Source organism: Artemia sp. Qi Xiang Cuo, chromosome 17, assembly GCF_049724085.1.
Source record: "Artemia sp. Qi Xiang Cuo chromosome 17, ASM4972408v1, whole genome shotgun sequence".
Classification (NCBI taxonomy): domain Eukaryota; kingdom Metazoa; phylum Arthropoda; class Branchiopoda; order Anostraca; family Artemiidae; genus Artemia; species Artemia sp. Qi Xiang Cuo.
Window position 1 is genome coordinate 42,142,189 of NC_142810.1, and position 22,202 is coordinate 42,164,390.

General features: G+C 33.9%; 1 protein-coding gene across 1 annotated transcript in view; it reads right to left on the bottom strand.

Annotated features, from left to right (window-relative positions):
* Positions 1-439: 439 nt before the first annotated feature.
* Positions 440-22,202, bottom strand: part of LOC148942217 (tRNA (cytosine(34)-C(5))-methyltransferase-like) — a 42,807-nt gene continuing 21,044 nt past the window's right edge. Inside the window, exons 5-6 of the mRNA XM_089103253.1 lie at positions 3,463-3,510; positions 440-711 (exon numbers count right to left, since the gene is read on the bottom strand). Coding sequence (XP_088959379.1) covers positions 440-711; positions 3,463-3,510 — 320 coding nt within the window. The remainder of the gene's footprint in view (positions 712-3,462; positions 3,511-22,202) is intronic.

Sequence of the window (22,202 nt, forward strand, 5' to 3'; positions counted from 1 at the left end):
CAAACTGAGTCATTGCCATAATAACATGTTCAGTAGAGTGAGACTTCTGGAACCTAAACTGCATCGGACTAAAAAATCTAGATTTCATTAGAAAGCTGACAATACGTTTATATAGGCACTTTTCGAGCAACTTCCCAAATGAAGACTGGATTGAAATCGGCCGATAGTTTGTTGGGTACTTCGGATCTCCTCGTTTATACATAGGGATAATTATTGCAGACTTGAAACAAGAAGGAAATCTTCCGGTTTCAAAACAGATGTTGAACACATGGGAAAGCAAGATTACATATTCGGTGCTATGCACTTAATCAGATTAGTAGATGACCCGTAAATCCCTTCGGAAAATCAGTTCTTTAAAAGCTTCGTTGTAAGTAATAGTTCATCTGATGTTACAGGAGTAAGAAAAATGGAGCGATTGTGAGACGGAGGGTAGATATGATCAAAAGTCCTCTCCAGTTACATTTTCCAGATGACGGGCCTGGTCGTTTCCAGCCGTTGACGCGGTTTCCTCGCCGTTTTTTGCAAAGTGTGTATTCAATGCATTGATGACTTCCACTTTCCCTGTAGCAAGTTTGGTTCCATCTTCGGCTATTATTTCATCAGGAAAATCATAGATCCTATGCTTTCCTAAGCACTTATTAATTATTTCCCATGTCTTCTTTGGAGACCCTTCTGCGTCAACAAATGCTTCGGCGAAGTGCTGTCTTTCTGCTGATATTAAAAATTTTTTTGAATAATTTTTGTGTCTGCGAAATTCAGCTAAATTAACTTCAAATGGATGCGATAAGTATGCCTTCTATAATAGATTCTTATTTTTTATTGATACCAGCAATCCAGGAGATATTCAAGGCTTAATCGGCTGCATACTTTTTCTTCTTGATATTTGGCGACAAGGGAAAGCGTTATTGAAACAACGTTTACACTGATTCACAAAAATTTCAGCAGCAAAATCAGGGTCCGAGGACTCTGTAATGAGGCCTTAATTTTGTGTAATTTGGTAACTCAATTTTAGCAAAGCTTGAATCTTTGTTTCGCCTCAATATATCAGAAATATAGCAACAATTTTAAATTATTTAGAATTTAAAAAAAACTCCAATGTGTGCTAATACTCTCGAACATATTAGTGATTCGTCTTTGTTAAAGAATTGAATAACCTTTGGGCCCGTACTAAATAGAGGAAAACAAGATTTAGACGAGTTATGGATCTCTAACAAAAAGAAAAGAAAGGCCTTGAAACACTGGAAAAAAAACTTTTTAACAAAAAGGTGTTGATTGGCTAAAAGAGCAGGGGAGGTCGGTAAACGGATCAAGCAGCAAAATGAATATAACTTACGGATGAGAGATAAATCGGGGTAGTTTGCCTCGGAACCAAGGAATATGAGGAAGTGTTTTCTTTATAAATTAGGATAAAAAGCTACCACTGTCTGTCTGCATTCCCCTTTGAGGATAAAATTGAGATAAGAAGTAAACTTCTGAAAGATTTCTGTCACCTGGATAGACCAGGACAAGTAATAAATTTAATACGTATACAGGAGACACAACCTAGTGCTGGAGTCAAAGCACGACAGTTTATTATATTTTGGTGATTTGGGGTATATTTCAGTTAGAAAGACTTGGGGACCCTAGATGAAATACAGCATTTTCTAAGGATTGATATAGAAATAAAATTAGTTTTGTCTTAGAAACTGGAACTTGGGAATAACCTAAGGTTTAAGTACAAGATAAACCAATTAACATTAAAGAATAAATTAAAGAGCTTTTACCTCCTCCTTCCAGCTTAGAGACCTTTGGAATTTACCTATCGTTTATTAAAATCTTATATATAAGAAGATTGGAACTAGGGACTCTGTTTCCTCTTTTAGCCACTTTTGCATTTCAACCCGTGCTAATATTATATAGAGGCGGCCCTGATGTTCTACAGATCGGCTAGGGAAGAAAAAGGAATTAAATTGCTAGATTAAGATTTTCAATCACTTCCGTCCCAAGATCCAATTTTCTCTAGAAAAGTTGAAGTGTATCAAAGTTCCAAAGAACATTAAGTTCCTTTTCAGGATATAAACCTGAAACTTGGTTTAATTTATACAGCCAGTGAGATCTGATAAAAAGGTTATTCCTAGGTCCCGAGAAACAATAATTCGATGCAAAGATTTTAATTACACTGGTACCCAAGTCTTGTCTGATTATTCAAGTGTAGCTATTTCAATTAGAAGTATTCGATAGCCTAAAATTAATTTAATCCTTTTTTTTCGGTAAAAATTCGAGGATTGAACAAGCAGAACTACACAATATTAAAAAACAGACCTAGGAGAGGCTTAGAAGTATTAAAAATAATTAGAGTTAAAATATTTTCCTTTTATTTCCTTTTATAATAAATATAAGTTTTCACTGGATTCTGAGTACCGATTCTTACCCACGCCTAAAAAATAACACGCTACCAAATTTTTTTCCCTGATAAGCAGGGGCAACTTTACAACTCTAAACAAGAAGAAAAATCACTTGAAGAAAGCAATACTTTAAGTCTACTTAATGAATTTTTTCTAGTCACTCTTATTTTTCTTTTAGTAGGCCTATCAAACTCTGTAATCAAATGAAAGTCAGTCACAAGCACCAAATGGTCCGAGAAATCTTCAATAACCACATCAATAGACTATAGTTCCAGATTCACAAACAAATTATCAATAAGGGAAGCATAATATTTCGTTATTCTTGTTGGGACCCCACAAGCTGGCAAGAGACCACCGGACAGGCAAACAGATAACAATTCAGCCCCGTCAGAAGAGATTCTTTGGAAATTACCATTGGAACTATTAGAATTATATAAATCAATATTAAAGTCACTCATGATAACAATTTTCGGGTACTTTTTCAAAGCAATAAGCATAAAATCATCAAGAAGTTGCATGAATTTCAAAGCAGGAGAACTTGGAGGCCGGTAAAATACACAACACAATATTTTCATACCGTTCATATCTATGTTAACTGTCAGAAACTCGAGCACCATTTCGATATATAGATGATCAAATTCACTCACCAGATCTAACTGAATTGATGACTTAATGAAAAAAACCTAACCTTCCCTGTTTTTATTAACCCGATTCTTATGAAGAAAAGTGTAATCCTGTTTATTAATAAATGTCTAAGTAGAATCATTTAAAAATGTCTCACAAGAGCCGAAGACATCAATATCATGACAAGAAATAAAGAGACATGTTCGATCAAAAATGTTTAGTAACCCGTGACAGTTTAAAAATGCCATTCTAAAACAAGCCCCTTTATTCAAAATTTGAGTGGGGAGTAGATATTTATTTTTGGGATATAATTGACCATCATATCAAAAACATAATAATCTTTGCATAAATTCTCAAATATTTTACCTAAATCTAGGGGGAGCTCCTCGAAATTATGAAGTCTATCATCCATTATCTCAATCATGGGTATACTCATTGACAAAAAGTGACTTACCAATCATACGCAAAGTCAAAGGAGACACAAATGTAACAAGAACCTCATCTAAAAGAAACAAACATAAACCAAAAACCAGAACTTTATAACATGAAAACTTTCTATAAGAAAAATTAGAAATAGCATGACACAAAGGAAGAGCATAAAATATAACAGTTAGGCCTATTGATAGAAGAAAAATAATAAGAAAAAAATGAGGAATAAGGAATGCATCGCTTATGAACGCTTTAGATTGCTCATAAGCACTTTAGGTCTTTTATGAATCTTTAGAACACTTCTAAACCTTTTATGTCACTTATAAACGCTTTACATTGCTCATAAGCAGTTTAGGTCTTTTATAAAGCTTTAGGTCACTTCTAAACTCTTTAGCTCATAAGCACTTTAGGTCTTTTATAACGCTTTAGGTAACTTTGAATCCCTTTATATCACTTATAAACGCTTTAGATCAGTCACAATAACTTGAAATCTTTAATAACGCCTTAGGTCACTTCTAAAACCCTTTAGCTCATGAGTAGTTTAGGTCTCTTATATCACTTTAAGTCACTTTTAATCCTTTTATATCACTTATAAACACTTCAGATAACTCAAAAGCACTTTAGGTCTTATATAACGCTTTAGGTCAATTCTAAACTTGTTATATCACTTATCCACGCTTTAGATTGCTCATAAGCACTTTAGGTCTTTTATAAATCTTTACAACACTTCTAAACCTTTTATGTCACTTATAAACGCTTTAGATCGCTCATAAGCAGTTTAGGTCTTTTATAAAGCTTTAGGTCACTTCTAAACTCTTTAGCTCATAAGCACTTTAGGTCTTTTATAACGCTTTAGGTAACTTTGAATCCCTTTATATCACTTATAAACGCTTTAGATCAGTCACAATCAATTGAAATCTTTTATAACGCTTTAGGTCACTTCTAAATCCCTTTAGCTCATGAGTAGTTTAGGTCTTTTATATCACTTTAAGTCACTTTTAATCCTTTTATATCACTTGAAAACACTTCAGATAACTCATAAGCACTTTAGGTCTTTTATAACGCTTTAGGTCAATTCTAAACTTTTTATATCCCTTAGGAACGCTTTAGATCGCTCAAAAGAAATTTTAAGTCTTTTATAACCCTTTAGGTTACTTCTAAAACCCTTTAGCTCATGAGTACTTTAGGTCTTTTATATCACTTTAAGTCACTTTTAATCCTTTTATATCACTTGTAAACGCTTCAGATAACTCATAAGCTTTTAGGTCTCTTATAACGCTTTAAGTCAATTCTAAACTTTTTATATCACTTATGAACGCTTTAGATCGCTCATAAGAAATTTAAGTCTTTTATAACGCTTTAGGTCACTTCTATACCCTTTAGCTCATGAGAACTTTAGGTTTTTTATATCACTTTAACTTACTTTTAATCCTTTTATATCACTTGTAAACGCTTCAGATAACTCATAAGCACTTTAGATCTTTTATAACGCTTTAGGTCAATTCTAAACTTATTATATCACTTATGAACGCTTTAGATCGCAGATAAGAAATTAAAGTCTTTTATAACGCTTTAGGTCACTACTAAAACCCTTTAGCTCATGAGTACTTTAGGTCTTTTATGTTACTTTAAGTCACTTTTAATCCTTTTATATCACTTTTAAACGCTAAAGATAACTCATAAGCCCTTTAGGTCTTTTATAACGCTTTAGGTCAATTCTAAACTTATCATATCACTTATAAACGCTTTAGATCGCTCATAAGCACTTAAAGTCTTTTATAACGCTTTAGGTCATTTCTAAGCTTCTTATATCACTTATGAGCCCTTTAGATCGCTCAAAAGCAATTTAGGTCTTTTATAACGCTTTAGGTCAATTCTAAAAATCTTTAGCTCATGAGTACTTTAGGTCTTTTATATCCTTTTAAGTCACTTTTAATCCTTTTATATCACTTGTAAACGCTTCAGATAACTCATAAGCACTTTAGGTCTTTTATAACGCCATAGGTCAATTCTAAACGCTTTAGGTCACTTCTAAAACCCTTTAGCTCATGGGTACTTTAGGTCTTTTATATCACTTTAACTCACTTTAAATCCTTTTATATCACTTGTAAGCTCTTCAGATAACTCATAAGCACTTTAGGTCTTTTATAACGCTTTAGGTCAATTCTAAACTTTATATATTACTTATGAACGCTTGAGATCGCTCATAAGAAATTTAAGTACTTTATAACGCTTTAGGTCACTTCTAAAGCCCTTTAGCTCAAGAGTATTTTAGGTCTTTTATATAACTTTAAGTCACTTTTAATCCTTTTATAACACTTGTAAACGCTTCAGATAACTCAGAAGCACTTTAGGTCTTTTATAACGCTTTAGGTCAATCCTAAACTTTTTATATTACTTATGAACGCTTTAGATCGCTCATAAGAAATTTAAGTACTTTATAACGCTTTAGGTCACTTCTAAAGCCCTTTAGCTTATGAGTATTTTAGGTCTTTCATATCACTTTAAGTCACTTTTAATCCTTTTATAACACTTGTAAACACTTCAGATAACTCATAAGCACTTTAGGTCTTTTATAACGCTTTAGGTCAATCCTAAATTTTCTATATCACTTATGAACGCTTTAGATCGCTCATAAGAAATTAAAGTATTTTATAACGCTTTAGGTCATTCTAAAACCCTTTAGCTTATGAGTACTTTAGGTCTCTTATATCACTTTAAGTCACTTTTAATCCTTTTATATCACTTGTAAAAGCTTCAGATAACTCATAAGCACTTTAGGTCTTTTATGACGCTTTAGGTCAATTCTAAACTTTTTATATCACTTATGAACGCTTTAGATCGCTCATAAGAAATTTAAGTCTTATAACGCTTTAGGTCACTTCTAAAACCCTATAGCTCATGAGTACTTTAGGTCTTTTATATCACTTTAAGTCACTTTTAATCCTTTTATATCACTTGTAAAAGCTTCAGATAACTCATAAGCACTTTAGGTCTTTTATAACGCTTTAGGTCAATTCTAAACTTTTTATATCACTTATGAACGCTTTAGATCGCTCATAAAAAATTTAAGTCTTTTATGACGCTTTAGGTCACTTCTAAAACCCTTTAGCTCTTGAGTACTTTAGGTCTCTTATATCACTTTAAGTCACTTTTAATCCTTTTATATCACTTATAAACGCTTCAGATAACTCATAAGCACTTTAGGTCTTTTATAACGCTTTAGGTCAATTCTAAACTTTTTATATCACTTATGAACGCTTTAGATCGCTCATAAGCACTTTAAGTCTTTTATAACGCTTTAGGTCACTTCTAAAACCATTTAGCTCATGAGTACTTTAGGTCTCTTATATCACTTTAAGTCACTTTTAATCCTTTTATATCACTTGTAAACGCTTCAGATAACTCATAAGCACTTTAGGTCTTTTATAACGCTTTAGGTCAATTCTAAACTTTTTATATCACTTATGAACGCTTTAGATCGCTCATAAGAAATTTAAGTCTTTTATGACGCTTTAGGTCACTTCTAAAACCCTTTAGCTCATGAGTACTTTAGGTCTTTTATATCACTTTAAGTCACTTTTAATCCTTTGTTATCACTTGTAAACGCTTCAGATAACTCATAAGCACTTTAGGTCTTTTATGACGCTTGAGGTCAATTCTAAACTTTTTATATCACTTATGAACGCTTTAGATCGCTCATAAGAAATTTAAGGCTTTTATAACGCTTTAGGTCGCTTCTAAAACCCTTTAGCTCATGAGTACTTTAGGTCTCTTATATCACTTTAAGTCACTTTTAATCCTTTTATATCACTTATAAACGCTTCAGATAACTCATAAGCACTTTAGGTCTTTTATAACGCTTTAGGTCAATCCTAAACTTTTTATATCACTTATGAACGCTTTAGATCGCTCATAAGAAATTTAAGTCTTTTATGACGCTTTAGGTTACTTCTAAAACCCTTTAGGTCATGAGTACTTTAGGTCTTTTATATCACTTTAAGTCACTTTTAATCCTTTTATATCACTTGTAAAAGCTTCAGATAACTCATAAGCACTTTAGTTTATAACGCTTTAGGTCAATTCTAAACTTTTTATATCACTTATGAACGCTTTAGATCACTCATAAGAATTCTAAGTCTTTCATAGCCCTTTAGGTCACTTCTAAAACCCTTTAGCTCATGAGTACTTTAGGTCTTTTATATCACTTTAAGTCACTTTTAATCCTTTTATAACAATTGTAAACGCTTCAGATAACTCATAAGCACTTTAGGTCTTTTATAACATTTTAGGTCAATTCTAAACTTTTTATATCACTCATGAACGCTTTAGATCGCTCATAAGAAATTTAAGTCTTTTATAACGCTTTAGGTCACTTCTAAAACCCTTTAGCTCATGACTGCTTTATGTCTTTTATATCACTTTAAGTCACTTTTAATCCTTTTATATCACTTATGAACGCTTTAGATCGCTCATATGCGCTTTAGGTCTTTTATAACGCTTTAGGTTAATTCTAAACTTTTTATATCACTTATGAACGCTTTAGATCGCTCATAAGCACTTTGTCTTTTTTAACGCTTAAGGTTATGGTAAAATAATTTACTCGTTTTTCCATTCTCTTAATTTGATTTTGGAACCAGCTCCAATTTTTTTTGCAACCAGCTCCAATTTCTTGTTCTATGTTTATAATTATTTAATGAAATGTAGGGTTCTTAGAAAAATTAGCAGTTGGACATTGAATAAGAAATTAATCAAGAAATTTCTTTTATTTCCAGCATTTGAATTTTGTACTTGTATTTTACCATCTTTCAGCAAATAACAATTTTAAGCAATTTTTCGACAAAACATTTTTGGTTTCTGATAAGTCTATGGTCAATGTTCTAACTATAACAAATCGTCACTATTACTTAATAAAAACGGTCCCTTGACACATTACGTTCAAGACATCAGACTTTTTTCTTATTCCAGGTTAAATGTCTTTTGAACTAAACACTACAACAACGAATGTCTAATACTTGAATATAGACCTAGGCTATACATAAGAGAATAAAATTATTTGGAACGGCAGCCTGGAAGTGAGAATTCCTTTGAGTGTGCAAGATATTCGGGACGGGACGTGGCACGATTTCTGGTAACGATGAAGTCAAGCTCTAGCAGGATGGATGAGTTTTCGCTGAAACTCATAAAAGCCGCAAAAACGAGTGTCTTACCTGTCTTGACGCACGTCATCAACGTTTCTCTTGATATTAGAGTCTTCCCGGAAGCACTAAAGATTGCAAGAATTGTTCTTCTTCAAAAAGGAGGGAAAAAGTATGACCCATCGAATCGAAGACCTATTTCTACTCTTCCATTTTCCTCTAAGTTATATGAGAAAGTGGTACACGCCCAATTAAGCTATTATATTGAAAAGAATAAAATTCTAATGAAAACACAATTTGGGTTCAGAAAAGGGCTATCTACGGATATGGTAGTTCTGAAATTGGTTGATTGGATTAGTGATGCATTTGAAGCTGGTATCATACGCACAGCTGTGTTTTTGGACAAACATTCGATACGGTGGACCCCTCAGAGCTTATTAAAGCTCTTCAGAATGGAAAATTATTATTTTCAAAAAAGAAAATAGAGTGCGGGGTCCCACAAGGGTCAATCCTGGGATCCCTCCTTTTCATCATTGTCATTGATCGAGTGAAGCCTTACCTGTCAGAGGCTGGTGTCATCCTGTTTGCAGATGACACTTTGCTCTTTCTGGCAACGCCTTCACTTGATGTCTTGTATAATAAAATTCATAATGCAGTTTCTGAATTTCTAACTTTTTCTCAGCAAAATCTGTTAACCCTAATCTTTTCTAAAACTTTCTTCATGATATTTTCTAGACTTTCGTCAAGTGCTGCAAATGATCAAATCACAGTTCGAGGATGTGATAAAAAAGTAGCAACAACGAAGTATTTGTGGTTTTAATTTTTACCGATCCTGCAAGTCTTCGGTTTACAATAAAATAATCAATAAGGTTTGCTAATTTACCATCATGTGCATACCATGTTAACTTATGGGCCATTTTATCACCAAATATTGTACTGTTTATAACTAGATTGTTATACTTACAACATTACAGCGGTCTGTAACCATTACTGTTTTCTTTTCCTATACCAAATTTACCTAGACCACGATACCATTTATCCCCATTTCTACCGACCTGGGCGTTAGAGTCTCCCAATAAAACAACACATGCCTACCTGGGACCCTGTCTACTTGTTCCTGTAGCCGTAATTAAAATTCCTCTGAGTCAGTACTATCTCCGTCAGTTAGTTCTACAGGTTCTATCAACAGAAGCATATACTGCTTTGACTCAAACCTTGCACTTTTTAGTCATAAAATGAGCAACTAACGATCTATTAAAAATGGCTTCACAGCCTAAACAAGACTTAGAAGCTTCCTTATTCATCAGTAGCCCTGTCTATGTACTCCATCCTTTCTGCATGAGTAAATAAATTCTATATGACCTAATTTCATGTTTCCTCGCCCCTGGGATATAAGTTTTTGAAACTTCTAATAAGTCCAGTTCGAAGCGTCTGAATTTGTTAGTCATTCAAGCAACTTTCATATTCTTTAAATTATTCAAATTTTTTTTGCCTCCGGAAAAAGCAATGGTCCGAGAAACCAGTGCAGGACGGGGATTAACACATCTTCTCAAGTGTACGCGAAGTCTTTAAGATGGCTTGCAACTGGACAGCAAGGAGTCCCTGGGACCTCCAGTTGAATAGATTTTTTGAGCAATCCTGGACCCATCTTAAACACAACGTGGTTTTCAGCACTTGGCGATGGTTTTCTATTAACAAGAGCCAAAATCCTACACAGACAATCTCAAGTCTATTACCTCCGACTCATTATATATTTATACCTACAAATATTATGCTGCTACGGGGAGGTAACCGATACTAGATAAGTAAGCTAGGAAGAGGTTTTTCAGCCCAAAAGAGCCCACCAAACCAGACAAAACCCAGAAGAATTATCAATTAATCAGAATCCAGTGCAAATCTAAAACCTGAATATCACTTATAAACGCTTTAGATTGCCAATAAGCACTTCAAGTCTTCTATTACGCTTTAGGTTACTTCTAAACTTTTTATAAAACTTATAAACGCTTTAGATCGCTCATAAGCACTTTTGATGTTTTATAACGCTTTAGGTTATTCTTAGCCCTTTTTATTACTTATAAATGCTTTAGATCGCTCATAAGCACTTTAGGTGTTTTATAATGCTTTTGGTCACTTCTAAACCCTATATATTACCTATAAGCGCTTTAGATAACTCATAAGCATTTTAGGTCTTTTAGAACGCTTTAGTTCACTTCTAAACCCTTTACATAACCTATAAGCGCTTTAGATTGCTCATAAGCCATTTAGGTCTTTCATATCGCTTTAGATCACTTCTGAACCCTTTATACAAACACCTTAGATTGCTCATAAGCACTTTAAGTCTTCTATAACGCCTTAGGTCACATCTAAACTTTTTATATCAGGCCTACATATAACCGCTTTAGATTGCTCATAAGCTTTTTAAGGTCTTCTCTAACTCTTTAGGTCTTCTAAAAGCCAGAATAGAATTTCTACTTTACTGAAAAAAATGTGCATTTTCAGTTTAATATAAATATGATGATGTTTATTCCTTAAAATCTTAATCATTTCTTAAAGTTATAAAAATGAAAACATTTGAAATAATTTTTTCAGTATAGTACAAATTATATTCTGGCTTTTAGAAAGCATAGGGGTTTAGAACCCTACTCATATTAATTTCTGCTCGTTTTGAGTTTTCCTCTGTTATTTATTTTAATTTTTGTTTGTTTTGGGTTTCATTTATTTATTTGTACTGATTTGTGGTAGTTGTATGCTTGGTAGATCATTTGTTTCTATTTTTGTTTATATTTGGTTTAATAGAGTTCTTTACTTTTTTTTGAAAAACTTATTTTGTTGAAAAATTGTTGTTAATTAATTTCTGTTTGTTTATATTGACATAGTCTTTTTAAGGAGAAAAACTAATCCTCATTTTTGGTCGCTTTTGTCTATTAATAAGGACAGTAGCCCTCTCAATTCCCAATTGAATGAGCCCTTTTTGAAGTTTCTAGGACAACGCTTTTTATAAAAACCTTTTTATAATGTCCCCTGGGCAAAACTTACAACCTTTGCCCTGGGGGTTGTGAGGGGTTTGTCATCCTCAAAATCATAATTTCTGGATCTCTCAACTATGTTGAACAAAATGGTTACCTCAAAATTTTGATTGGATGTGTTTGGGAAAATAGTGGGCGTGAGAAGGGGGTTAGTTGTACCCCAGTCACTTTCGACTTTTAAAAAGGGCACTATTCCTTTCAATTTCCAATCGAATAAGCCCTTTTTCAAGTTTCTACGACAACCCTTTCTATAAAGACCTTATATGCCCCCAAGGAATAACTTACATACCCTAAGGGTTATGTGGGGGGGGGAGTCATCCACAAACACCTAATTTCCAGAACTTTCAACGACGTTGAACAAAATGGCTATCTCAAAATGTTGATTGGATGTGTTTGGGGAAATAGTGGGCGTGAGAAGGGGGTTAGTTGTCCTCCAATCACTTTCGACTTTTAAAAAGGGCACTAGCCCTTTCAATTTCCAATTGAATAAGCCCTTTTTGATGTTTCTATAGCAAAACTTTCTTTAAAAACCTTGTATGCCCTCAGGGAATAGCTTACAACCCTTGCCCTGAGGGCTGTGGGGGGGGGTGGTAATCCTCAAAGACATAATTTCCAGAACATTCAAATACGTTGAAAAAAATGGCTATCTCAAAACTTTGATTTGGATGTGTTTGGGGAAATGGTGGGCGCGAGAGGGGGGTTAGTTGCCCTTCAAGCAATTTCAACTATTAAATAGGCCACTAACCCTTTCAGTTCCCAATTGAATAAGCCCTTTTTGAAGTTTCTACGATAACCCTTTCTATATAAAATTATATACCCCCAGGGCATAACTTAAATACCCTGAAGGATGTGGGGGGGGGGAGGAGTGGTCATCCTTAAATATCTAATGTTCAGAACGTTCAACTCCGTTGAACAAACTGACAATCGCAAAATTTTGATTGGATGTGTTTAGGGAAATGCTGGGAGATAGAAGGGGGTTAGGTGTACTCCAATCACTTTCGAATTTTGAAAAGGGCACGAGCCCTTTCAATTTCCAATCTAATGAGCCCTTTTTGAGGTTTCTACAACAACACTTTCTATAAAATCCTTTTATGCCCCCAGGTCATAACCTACAACCCTTGTCCTGAGGGCTCGGGGGGGGGGGGGAGTTGTCATCCTCAAAGACATAATTTCCAGAACTTTCAACTACGTTGAAAAACATAGTCATCTCAAAATTTCGATTGGATGTGTTTTGGGAAATGGTGGGCATGAGAGGGGGGTTAGTTGCCCTCCAATCACTTTCGACTGTTAAAAAGGGCACTAGCCCTTTCAATTTTCCAATTGAACGAGCCATTTTTGTAGTTTCTACGACAATGCTATCAATAAAAACCTTATATGGCCCAAGGGTATGACTTACAATCCTTGCCCTGACAGATGTAGGGGGGTTGTTATGCTCAAAGACATAATTCCCAAAACATCCAGCTACGTTGAACAAAATGGCTATCTAAAAATTTTGATTTTATGTGTTTTGGGAAATGGTGGGCGTGAGAGGGGGGTTAGTTGCTCTCCAAACACTGTCGACTATTGAAAAGGGCACTAGCGGTTTCATTTTCAACTCAAAAGAGCCCTTTCCGAAGTTTCTATGACAACACTTTCTATAAAAATCTTATATGCCCACAGGGCATAGCTTACAACCCTTGCCCTGAGGGCTGTGAGGGGATTACCATACTCAAAGACCTAACTTCCAGGATTTTCAACTACATAGAACAAACTGGATATTTCACAATTTTGATTGCATGGGTTTGGGGAAATGGTGGGCAAGAAAGGGTGCTAGTTGCCCACCAATCAATTTCAACTATTAAAAACGGCTCTAGCCCTTTAAATTTCCAATCAAATGAGCCCTTTTGAAGTTTTACGACAAAGCTTTCTATAAAAACCTTATATGCCCCCAGGGCATAACTTACAACCCTTGTCCTGAGGGCTGTGGGGGGGGGGGGGCTGTCATCCTTAAGACCTAATTTCCAGAACTTTCAAGTACGTTGAACAAAATGGGTGTTAGTTGCCTTCCAATCACTTTCGGCTATTAGAAAGGGCACAAGCCCTTCCAATTTCCAATCGAATGAGCCTTTTTTGAAGTTTCTACGACAACTCTTTCGATACGAAGTGCCCTGGTCTAAAAGAAACAAAAAAAAAAGGAAATAATAATACATTGTGCCAACATTGTTCATTACTTAGGCAGCGCTATTGCGCTGCCTATGATAACAAACATTTTATCAGGCTCACAGCTTCTTACGAATAATTTTAAATTTAAATAATCTCACGTTTTTTTTTTGTTTATTTTAGAATGTCGGCTACTCTGGAAATATTCCATTCTATATTTGCAATTCTTAATCACGAGCTGTTGGATATTAGCACCTAACTCCATTGCTTATCTCCTCTATTTTGAATCATTTGCACCTGGTGTTTCTTCTTACAGAAAATAGTACACTTGTTAAACACACGAAGAGGAATTTGGCCTTTTCTTGCCTAGAACCTAGTAAGAAACGAACCACAGGGAATCAGGCTACGGGGTCAATCAAATAGGACATTATAACCCAGAAAAAATCTTATGAAAAGGTATCTGTTTTATAATATTTTTCATATGAAAATCTAGTTTTTGTCAGCAATTGCCTTTTATTCTAATTAATTAAAAAAAATCTTTTTCCACGAAATAAGTTTTTCAAAGAAAAGTAAAGAACTCCATTAAACCAGAAATGAGCAGAAATATAATCAAATAATCTACCAAGTGTAAAACTACCACAAATCAGCATGGATAGATAAATGTAAAGTAAAGTGCAAATTATATTTTGACCTTGGGAAGGCATAGGGGTTTTGAGCCCTAGTCAGGTTAATTTCTGTTCATTTACAGTTGGACTCGGTTATTTATTGTAATTTCTGTTCGTTTTGGGTCTCATTTATTTATCGATGCTGGTTTGTGGTAGTTCTATACTTGGTAGATTATTTTATTCTATTTTTGGTCATTTTTGACTTAATGGGATTCTTACTTTTCTTCGAAAAACTTTTTGTGGAAAGTTTTTTTTTTAATAAATTTCTGTTCGTTTTTTATTGACATAGTCTTTATCAGGGATAAAGAAAATAATAATTTATATCTTTCCGGTTTTCCTTTAAGAATTTATAGTTTGGCCTGCTATTTGTATGCTGGAGAAACTTTTGCAACAATTTTTATCAACATACATCCTTTTAAAAATCTGGATATAAAATAGTAGTGTTCAATTCAGTTTTAAAAATTTCTATCTATGCTCTTTGACAGCTTGGATACACTTACACTCTTTTGATTTAGTTAAATTTTTAGAGCAGATTTAGTAATAGAAGTAGCCCCGAAAGTTTGAACATAATACCCTCAGTCATTCTTGAGACATTGCTAAGATGTCTTATTGACAACCAGCATACACACAGTGCGTTTTGATTTAATCTTAAGGCAACATTTAGTTTTTAAACATAATGGGCAAATTGCATAACTGTGGAAGGTTGATGTACACAATAGTCCTAGAGATACAGTTACAAAACCATTCAGCTATGCTGAACAAAATGGCTATCTTAAAATTTTGATTGGAAGTGTTTTGAAAATTATGAGCTAAAGAGGAGGGCTGATTGCCCTTCAATTACTTTTGGCTCTTAAAAAGGGTACTAGAACTTTTAATTTCCAATCAAATTAGATCCTTTAAAATATCAAAGATATTACTAGCCATGACAGAGCAGCAATGCCTATGATATTGCTTATATGCCCTTTTGATACTTGCATGTGTATAGTTTTTTCGTTTAATTGAAACTCCCCCTAAACGTTTCAACTTAATACCCTTAGTGTTACTAGTTAGAGTAACCGCAGAAAAAGTGTTAAAAGTATGCACATAGTGTCTTCTGGCTAGTTCAAAACCCGTCACAACTTACCCTGAAAGGTCTAACTTAAGAATGTAAGCCGTTATATTACTTTGTCACCCTTTTGAAAATCTACATGATCATAGTTCGTTTTGATTTAGTTCAACATCCGCCTAAATATTGCTTGAAAACTTCACCTTCGTACTCTTACCTTGTGTAGTAGCAATGGTCGTAGTAGCATTAGTAGCAGTATGCGCAAAACACATTTGTTTTGCTTTCAACATCCCCTTCAACACACGATGAAATTTTCAACTTGATACCATCAACCGGTCCTGAAGCGTTGCTGATACGTCCTCTCGACAACCCTTGTGGGCATATACTGTTTCGATTTATTTCAATACAGTTATAATATAGCCCAAAATTTTCGCCTTAATACTCTTGTGTTTATTAACAGTAGTAGTAGCACCAATAGTTATAGTAGTAACAGTAGTAGAAGTAGAGTAAATAGTAGAAGTCTTAGCTTTAGTAGCAGTAGTAGTAGTAGCAGTAAGTAGTAGTTGTAGGAGTAAAAGCAGTGGTATTATGATGCAAATATAGTTTTTTGGTTAGTTCAACAGCCCCCACAACAAGCCTCGTAACTTTTAATTTCACACACGAAACTGTTCCTAAGATTTTGCTGATATGCCCTGCAGATACCTGCTGACAACCTGCAGACGTAAGGCAGGTTATCATCCGTAAAACGATACCCCTTTGCCACCTTAATCCTCTAAGTCTCACAAGTTGTCTTCTTCACAGAAATAATTTCCAGACCCTTCAATTATGATGAACAAAAATTGCTATCTCCAAGTTTTGATTAGAGATGTTTGGGAAAAATGATGGCGTGGGAGGGGGGGGCTGGTTGCTCTCAAATCACTTTTGACTCTTAAAAAGGAACTATAACTTCCAATTCCAAATCAAATGAGCCACATCTGAAGTTTATACGACCACCCATTCAATAAAGCCTTATATTCCCCCAGTGCATGACTTACAACCCTATCATCAGGGCACTGGGGGTTTGTTTCAACCCAAAAAGTCTTGTTATAAGATATTTGGACTGTTTTTTATAAAATGGCTATATAAAAAATTCTATTGAATAAATTTCAGGAAAGTATGACGTGTGTTTGTGTAGGGCGGAGGGGGGTAGTACCTTCCGATCACTTTGACTCTTAAACAGGAGCACTGGAGATTCTGATTACCAATCTAATGAGCCCTCTCCGAAGGTTATACGACCACAAACTTTCTATAAAAACCTTTTATGCCCCCAGGGCATAGCGTAAAACCCTTGCCCTGAGGGCTGTGGGGGTTGTCATCTTCAGACATAATTTCCGGAGTTTTTAACTACGTTGAAAACAATGGCTATCAAAAATTTTTAATTCGATATTTTTTGGGGAAATGATGGGCGTAGGAGGGGGGTTGGTTGCCCTCCAATCGCTTTTGACTATAAAAAAGGGCACTAGCCCTTTGAATTTTCAATCGAATGATCCCTTTTTGAAATTTCTTCGTATCCTTCGATACGAATTGCCCTGGTTAAAAAAAAAAAAAAAAAAAAAAAATAATAAAGTTTGCCAACGTCGTTATTTACATAACATGATATAAAGCTGTAAATACCGTTAAAATAGCAAAGCTGAATTTGCATTTCCTCATCTTATTTTAGTTACTGTTGCGTTTCCTACTTTTGGCTTACAGAAACATTTAAAAATAGATATGTTAATATAACAGACTTTAAAAACAACGTGATTGATATAAATTCTCATTTTTTATGGTAAAGATTAAACGGTATAGCAAGGTCGTGTCTAGGATGGGGGTAGGGGGTTTGAACCCCCCCCCCCCGAAATGTTTGTTTGTCTCGTAAAAACGTAAAAAAAATGGATATAAACAAATTTTTCATGGGGTTTTTTTTTTTGTTTAGACCCCCCCCCCCCCCGAAAAAAATCTTTGAGTAAACCCCTCTCCGAAAAAAAGTCCTGGGTACGGCCTTGCGTTTTAGATTAGTTACACCACTTAGACCATTTATAAATGCTTTAGATCCCTTATAAACGCTTTATTTTATAAAGCTACTTTTGGATCTTTCCCATGTACAGAATATCAAAGACTGCAGGCTCTGGCTTATAGACAAGCGAAACAAATCTTTTTTGGCCCAGGCCCAAATTATATTTACACGTAGACATTTAAAAAAAGATATGTTATTATCAAAAACTTTATATAAAATGTTATAGATAGAAAGGCGAACGTTTTGTTGTAAATACGAAACTTGAACTTTTTTTGATATTTAAAATAAATATTAAAAATCTAAAAAATAAAGAACTATTAGAATCTCTGTTTTTGATAAATCTACTTTATTAAACTTAAATTGTAACTTAAATAATTTTAATATCATGATAAAAAAAGGAAGGCTCCTTAATAATTTCAATCTTCCAACAAATTTTATGTAAAAGTAAAAATTTTAATTTAATATTATAAGTAAATTAATATATTTTATTAACTAGCCGTCCTTAGATAAATTTTGATTACTATACATGCGCTTTTTTGATTATCAATATTTCAATGGAAATTTCGAGGAGTTTTAAAAGCATTATAACACATAGTTCTAAATCAGTGATATTATATTAGATGGTTTTGATAACTCTACGTGATTAAACTCCCAATTTAAATACGATACTTTTAAGATCAAGAGCAATAATTGAAGGCTCTGGCTTAAAGAAAAGCGACACCAACCTTTTTTGGCCCACACCCAATTTATATGAAGCTTTTCACAACACAATGTGACTTTCATCAATACAGCCAGAGGTCCATACTTGACATAGCCACCGCAGAGGTAAGACTCTTACATTTCCTTGTATTAATTAAAAATTTGTGGCATAGAAAAAAACGTACTGAAATCAAAGTATTCCTCTCGCAATACATTCAAGTACTACTAAATAACCGTAGCATTCCCGTAGCTAAAGTACTACTAAATAACGGAACATTTGCAATTTAAAGCTGCTTGGTCATTTAAAGACCTTCAGTTTCCCGAGTGAGAGTGGGAGGGGGGGGTGTAAAAGATTAGAATTTGAGGTTGGGATTATATTTTATGCACTAAAAGTAAGTATTTAAGGATTTGGGAGGACAGAAAAGGACTGTTTTTTTTCACAAAAGGACTTTTTTAGGGGTTACACCTCCAAGCAGACTAAGAGGCAGGCTCTGATAAGCAATTGTCCTAAAATAGGTTGATATGACATGTAGACATATGATGGTTTCCATACGTGACCAATCGATACAGAAACAGCAGTAACTGCGTTCAGATCACGGTGAAACATGAAAAATTCATACGGTGTTACAAAGCCGATGAGTAGCCATTAGAACTTGAAAAAAAGAAAACCACTATAATAAATATGAAAACAAGAATCAAAACCACTTGAAAACCATTCGAAAAAGAGGAAAATACATGTACCTCTGACTCCCGTCTACAAGAAAATACAAAAAAATGTATGATGTCCTTAATGAAGGACTGAGACAATTCTGAACAAATTGGCTACCTACGATTTGTGTTTAATAGCATATGCATAATTTCTCCAAAATTAGTGCTTTGAGACATAAAATAGCGAAAAAGTTATTTTTAGTTTGATGACTTGATATTAATCCAATAGAGCACAAAAAAAGAAAACTACTAGAAAAAATGTGAAAATATATAATATGAAACAAAAAATTGCTTGAAAACCATAAAAGAAAGGATAAAACACGCATCTGTACCTTATACAAGAAGAATATAAAAATTTGCATTTTTCCTGAGAAGGAGCTGAAACACTTTATCCCCTTTTACCGAGAGAGGGAAAGAGGGCTGAAACGGTCCAAGCATATACCTCTCTTATGTGGTTTACATGTATTTAAAAAAAAGGAGGGTTAGATTTCAGCTTCGTGTAACTCCAATTTCCTATGATTTTTATTTTAATTCACGTCTCTTTTAAAATTTAGCCTCCCCCCCCCCAGTAAGTCCTGTGTATGTACCAGACAAAATTTTCAAAATAAATTAATAAATTGTAATAATTCCAAGATTTTTGAGTTTTTAACAAAAATAAATTACTGAAAATTAAAGCAGAAATACTATTTTACTTTAGTTCTGATTTTATAAACAACATTATGGCGAATGCAGACAGATGGCTCCTAAGCTGCGCCCCCTGACAAAAATAATATAGTCATGTTTAGAGTACCAAAAAGTTAAAAACAAACAACAGCTATAGCCTAATATTGATATTCAAATTATAAATTTATTTGAAAACAAAATGTATTTATTATAAAAGGTTTTAATCAATCGGCTACTTAAAAATTTTTTTTCTTTTTTTTTAATCAAAGTTTCGTGAAACATTGTTTGTTAAAGCTAATATCAATCCTCTGCTGACATTTAAACCTCTACGGTATATACTTTACTTATGCTTGGTTAGAAAATCATTTTTCACTTAAATAAGTATTTACACATGGGACTGTGTTCTCGTGGCTTTTTCAAACAATTAAATAAAAAAACTTAAAAAAAAATTAAATAAAAACTGAAAGTAAGGTGCGACATTAAAACTTAAAACGAACAGAAATTATTCCGTATATGAAAGGGGCTGTCCCCTCCTGAACGCCTCGCTCTTTACGCTAAAGTTAGAGTCTTTCTCACAACTTTTTTTTTTTAACAATAAAAAACTTTAGCGTACAAAGCGAGGCGTTGAGAAGGGGACAACCCCTTTCATATACGGAATAATTTCTCTTCGTTTTAAGTTTTAATGTCGCTCTTAGTTTCAGTTAAAAAAAAGCTTCTTTTCTTTTATTTAATTTTTGAACGTTTTTGAATTAATGCAGGTTTTTATTTTGGCTCACAGTACATGAATAATTAAAACAGAATTTTCATATTCATTTTACTTTTATTTGGTTAAATGGCTTTCTCGAAAGTTGTTTAATTTTATTTACGAACGTTTTTATTAGTAATAAATATTACGAACTTCTATATTTATATATTTTTAATACGTATATTAGGGAGTTTGCCCCCTAGTCAATACCTCGCTCTTTACGCTAAGTTCAAATTTTGTTCCAATTCTTTAAAAATGACCCATTAATCACAAAGACCGTTAATTAGAACAAATAGCTCTTATGAAAGTACTAAGAAACCTTTGCCTTAAAGAACGAGGTATTGACTAGGAGGCGGGCCCAGTCATATACATAATAATTTCTGTTCGTTTTAAGTTTTGATGTTGGTCCTTAATTACAGTCGAAAAACTTACTTTTTTTTATTTAATTTCTGATCGTTTTTTTAAATAATGTTGGGAAATCCGACTCCCCCTTCATAGCAATTTCCCTTCCTCCATGAAAACTTCTTCCATTGAAAGATCTTCCCACATAAGCCCAAATTGAATTTGGGCTGATTGAATCCAGGCCAATTTCCGAGTGCCACTACAATATTTTTCAAATATACTGCAAGATTCTAAGCACCTTTCCTTGGTTCATTTTTAGACAAAATTAATATTTTGCGACACAAAATAGCCAAAAACCTCATTTAATTATCATGGTTGCAGCATTATTCACAAAAATGACACTTAGCAATTTGAACTTGATAAAAAGTAAGCTACTAGCAAAAAATTAAACGAAAATCCCTTGAAAATTAATAGAAAAAAAAGGAAAAACATGCACCTCCGACTAATTTTTACAAGGAAACTATAAAAAAAAAATTTCTAACTTTTACGAAAATGCTGACACAATTTTAAAGCAATTGGTTACCTATGATTTTTACTCAGTAGCATATGGGCTCTATTTAGGCTAAATTAGTGTTTTGCGACACAAAACTGTCAAAAAGCTCACTTTGTTGTAGCTTAATAATTGCTGATATCTAGCCATTTGAACATGAAAACCAAAAAGAAAACCTGTACGAAAAGCACAAATATTGGAACACATATGGGTAACATAGTTTTTTTTGTTTTTTTTTTACTCGAGTCGTGTGTTTCAGACGGATTTTCGGGTCCCAATTCGAAAAATCTCAAAAAAACTGGCAGATTTATAAGCACCTTTCCGACCAGACATTAGTCTTTAAAAATTAATATTAATCTAATAATAAATAATCAATCTGATAAGGGAAGGGGGGAGTTGGTCATGACCGGTTGGGGCGATCAAGTTTAATCACGGTGATCAAGTTTGATCAAGGTAATTAATGTAACCAAGAGTAGAAACAGAGGATAGAAAGCTTTCACCCCTGGCAGCAAAGATGCAAGGATTGTTCACTGAACAACAGTCACTTAATTTCCGGTTTCGCCACATCATTTAGACTTCCTTCCTACTGTCAGGCAGTGGAAGACACAAACAGAGAGCAGGGTGGTCACATGATATAGACATTCTTACATTATATTATTTGTATAAAAAAAAAAAAAAAAAAAAAAAATCGGACAAAAAACACCAATATTTAAATTATCTTGCTGAGCTAGCAAGGCTTTAAAACTAAAATTTTATTTTTATTAAATTGCTACTGTGCTAGAGCTTTCTTAAGATATTGGTAAGGGTGCATTAGTGACAACCTGTTCGGGGCACCTCTGAGAGCATTAGGCACAAATAGTGGTTTACTACTGCTAATTTCAGTCGCCACGTAGCTACGAGTCGTCCTCCCTGACCAGTAATGGCTACAAAAAATTACACCCAAAGATTTAATCCCTCTGGACATATGCGACGCTAACCATGGCGTTAAAAAAGATCCCCTGAGGAGTAAT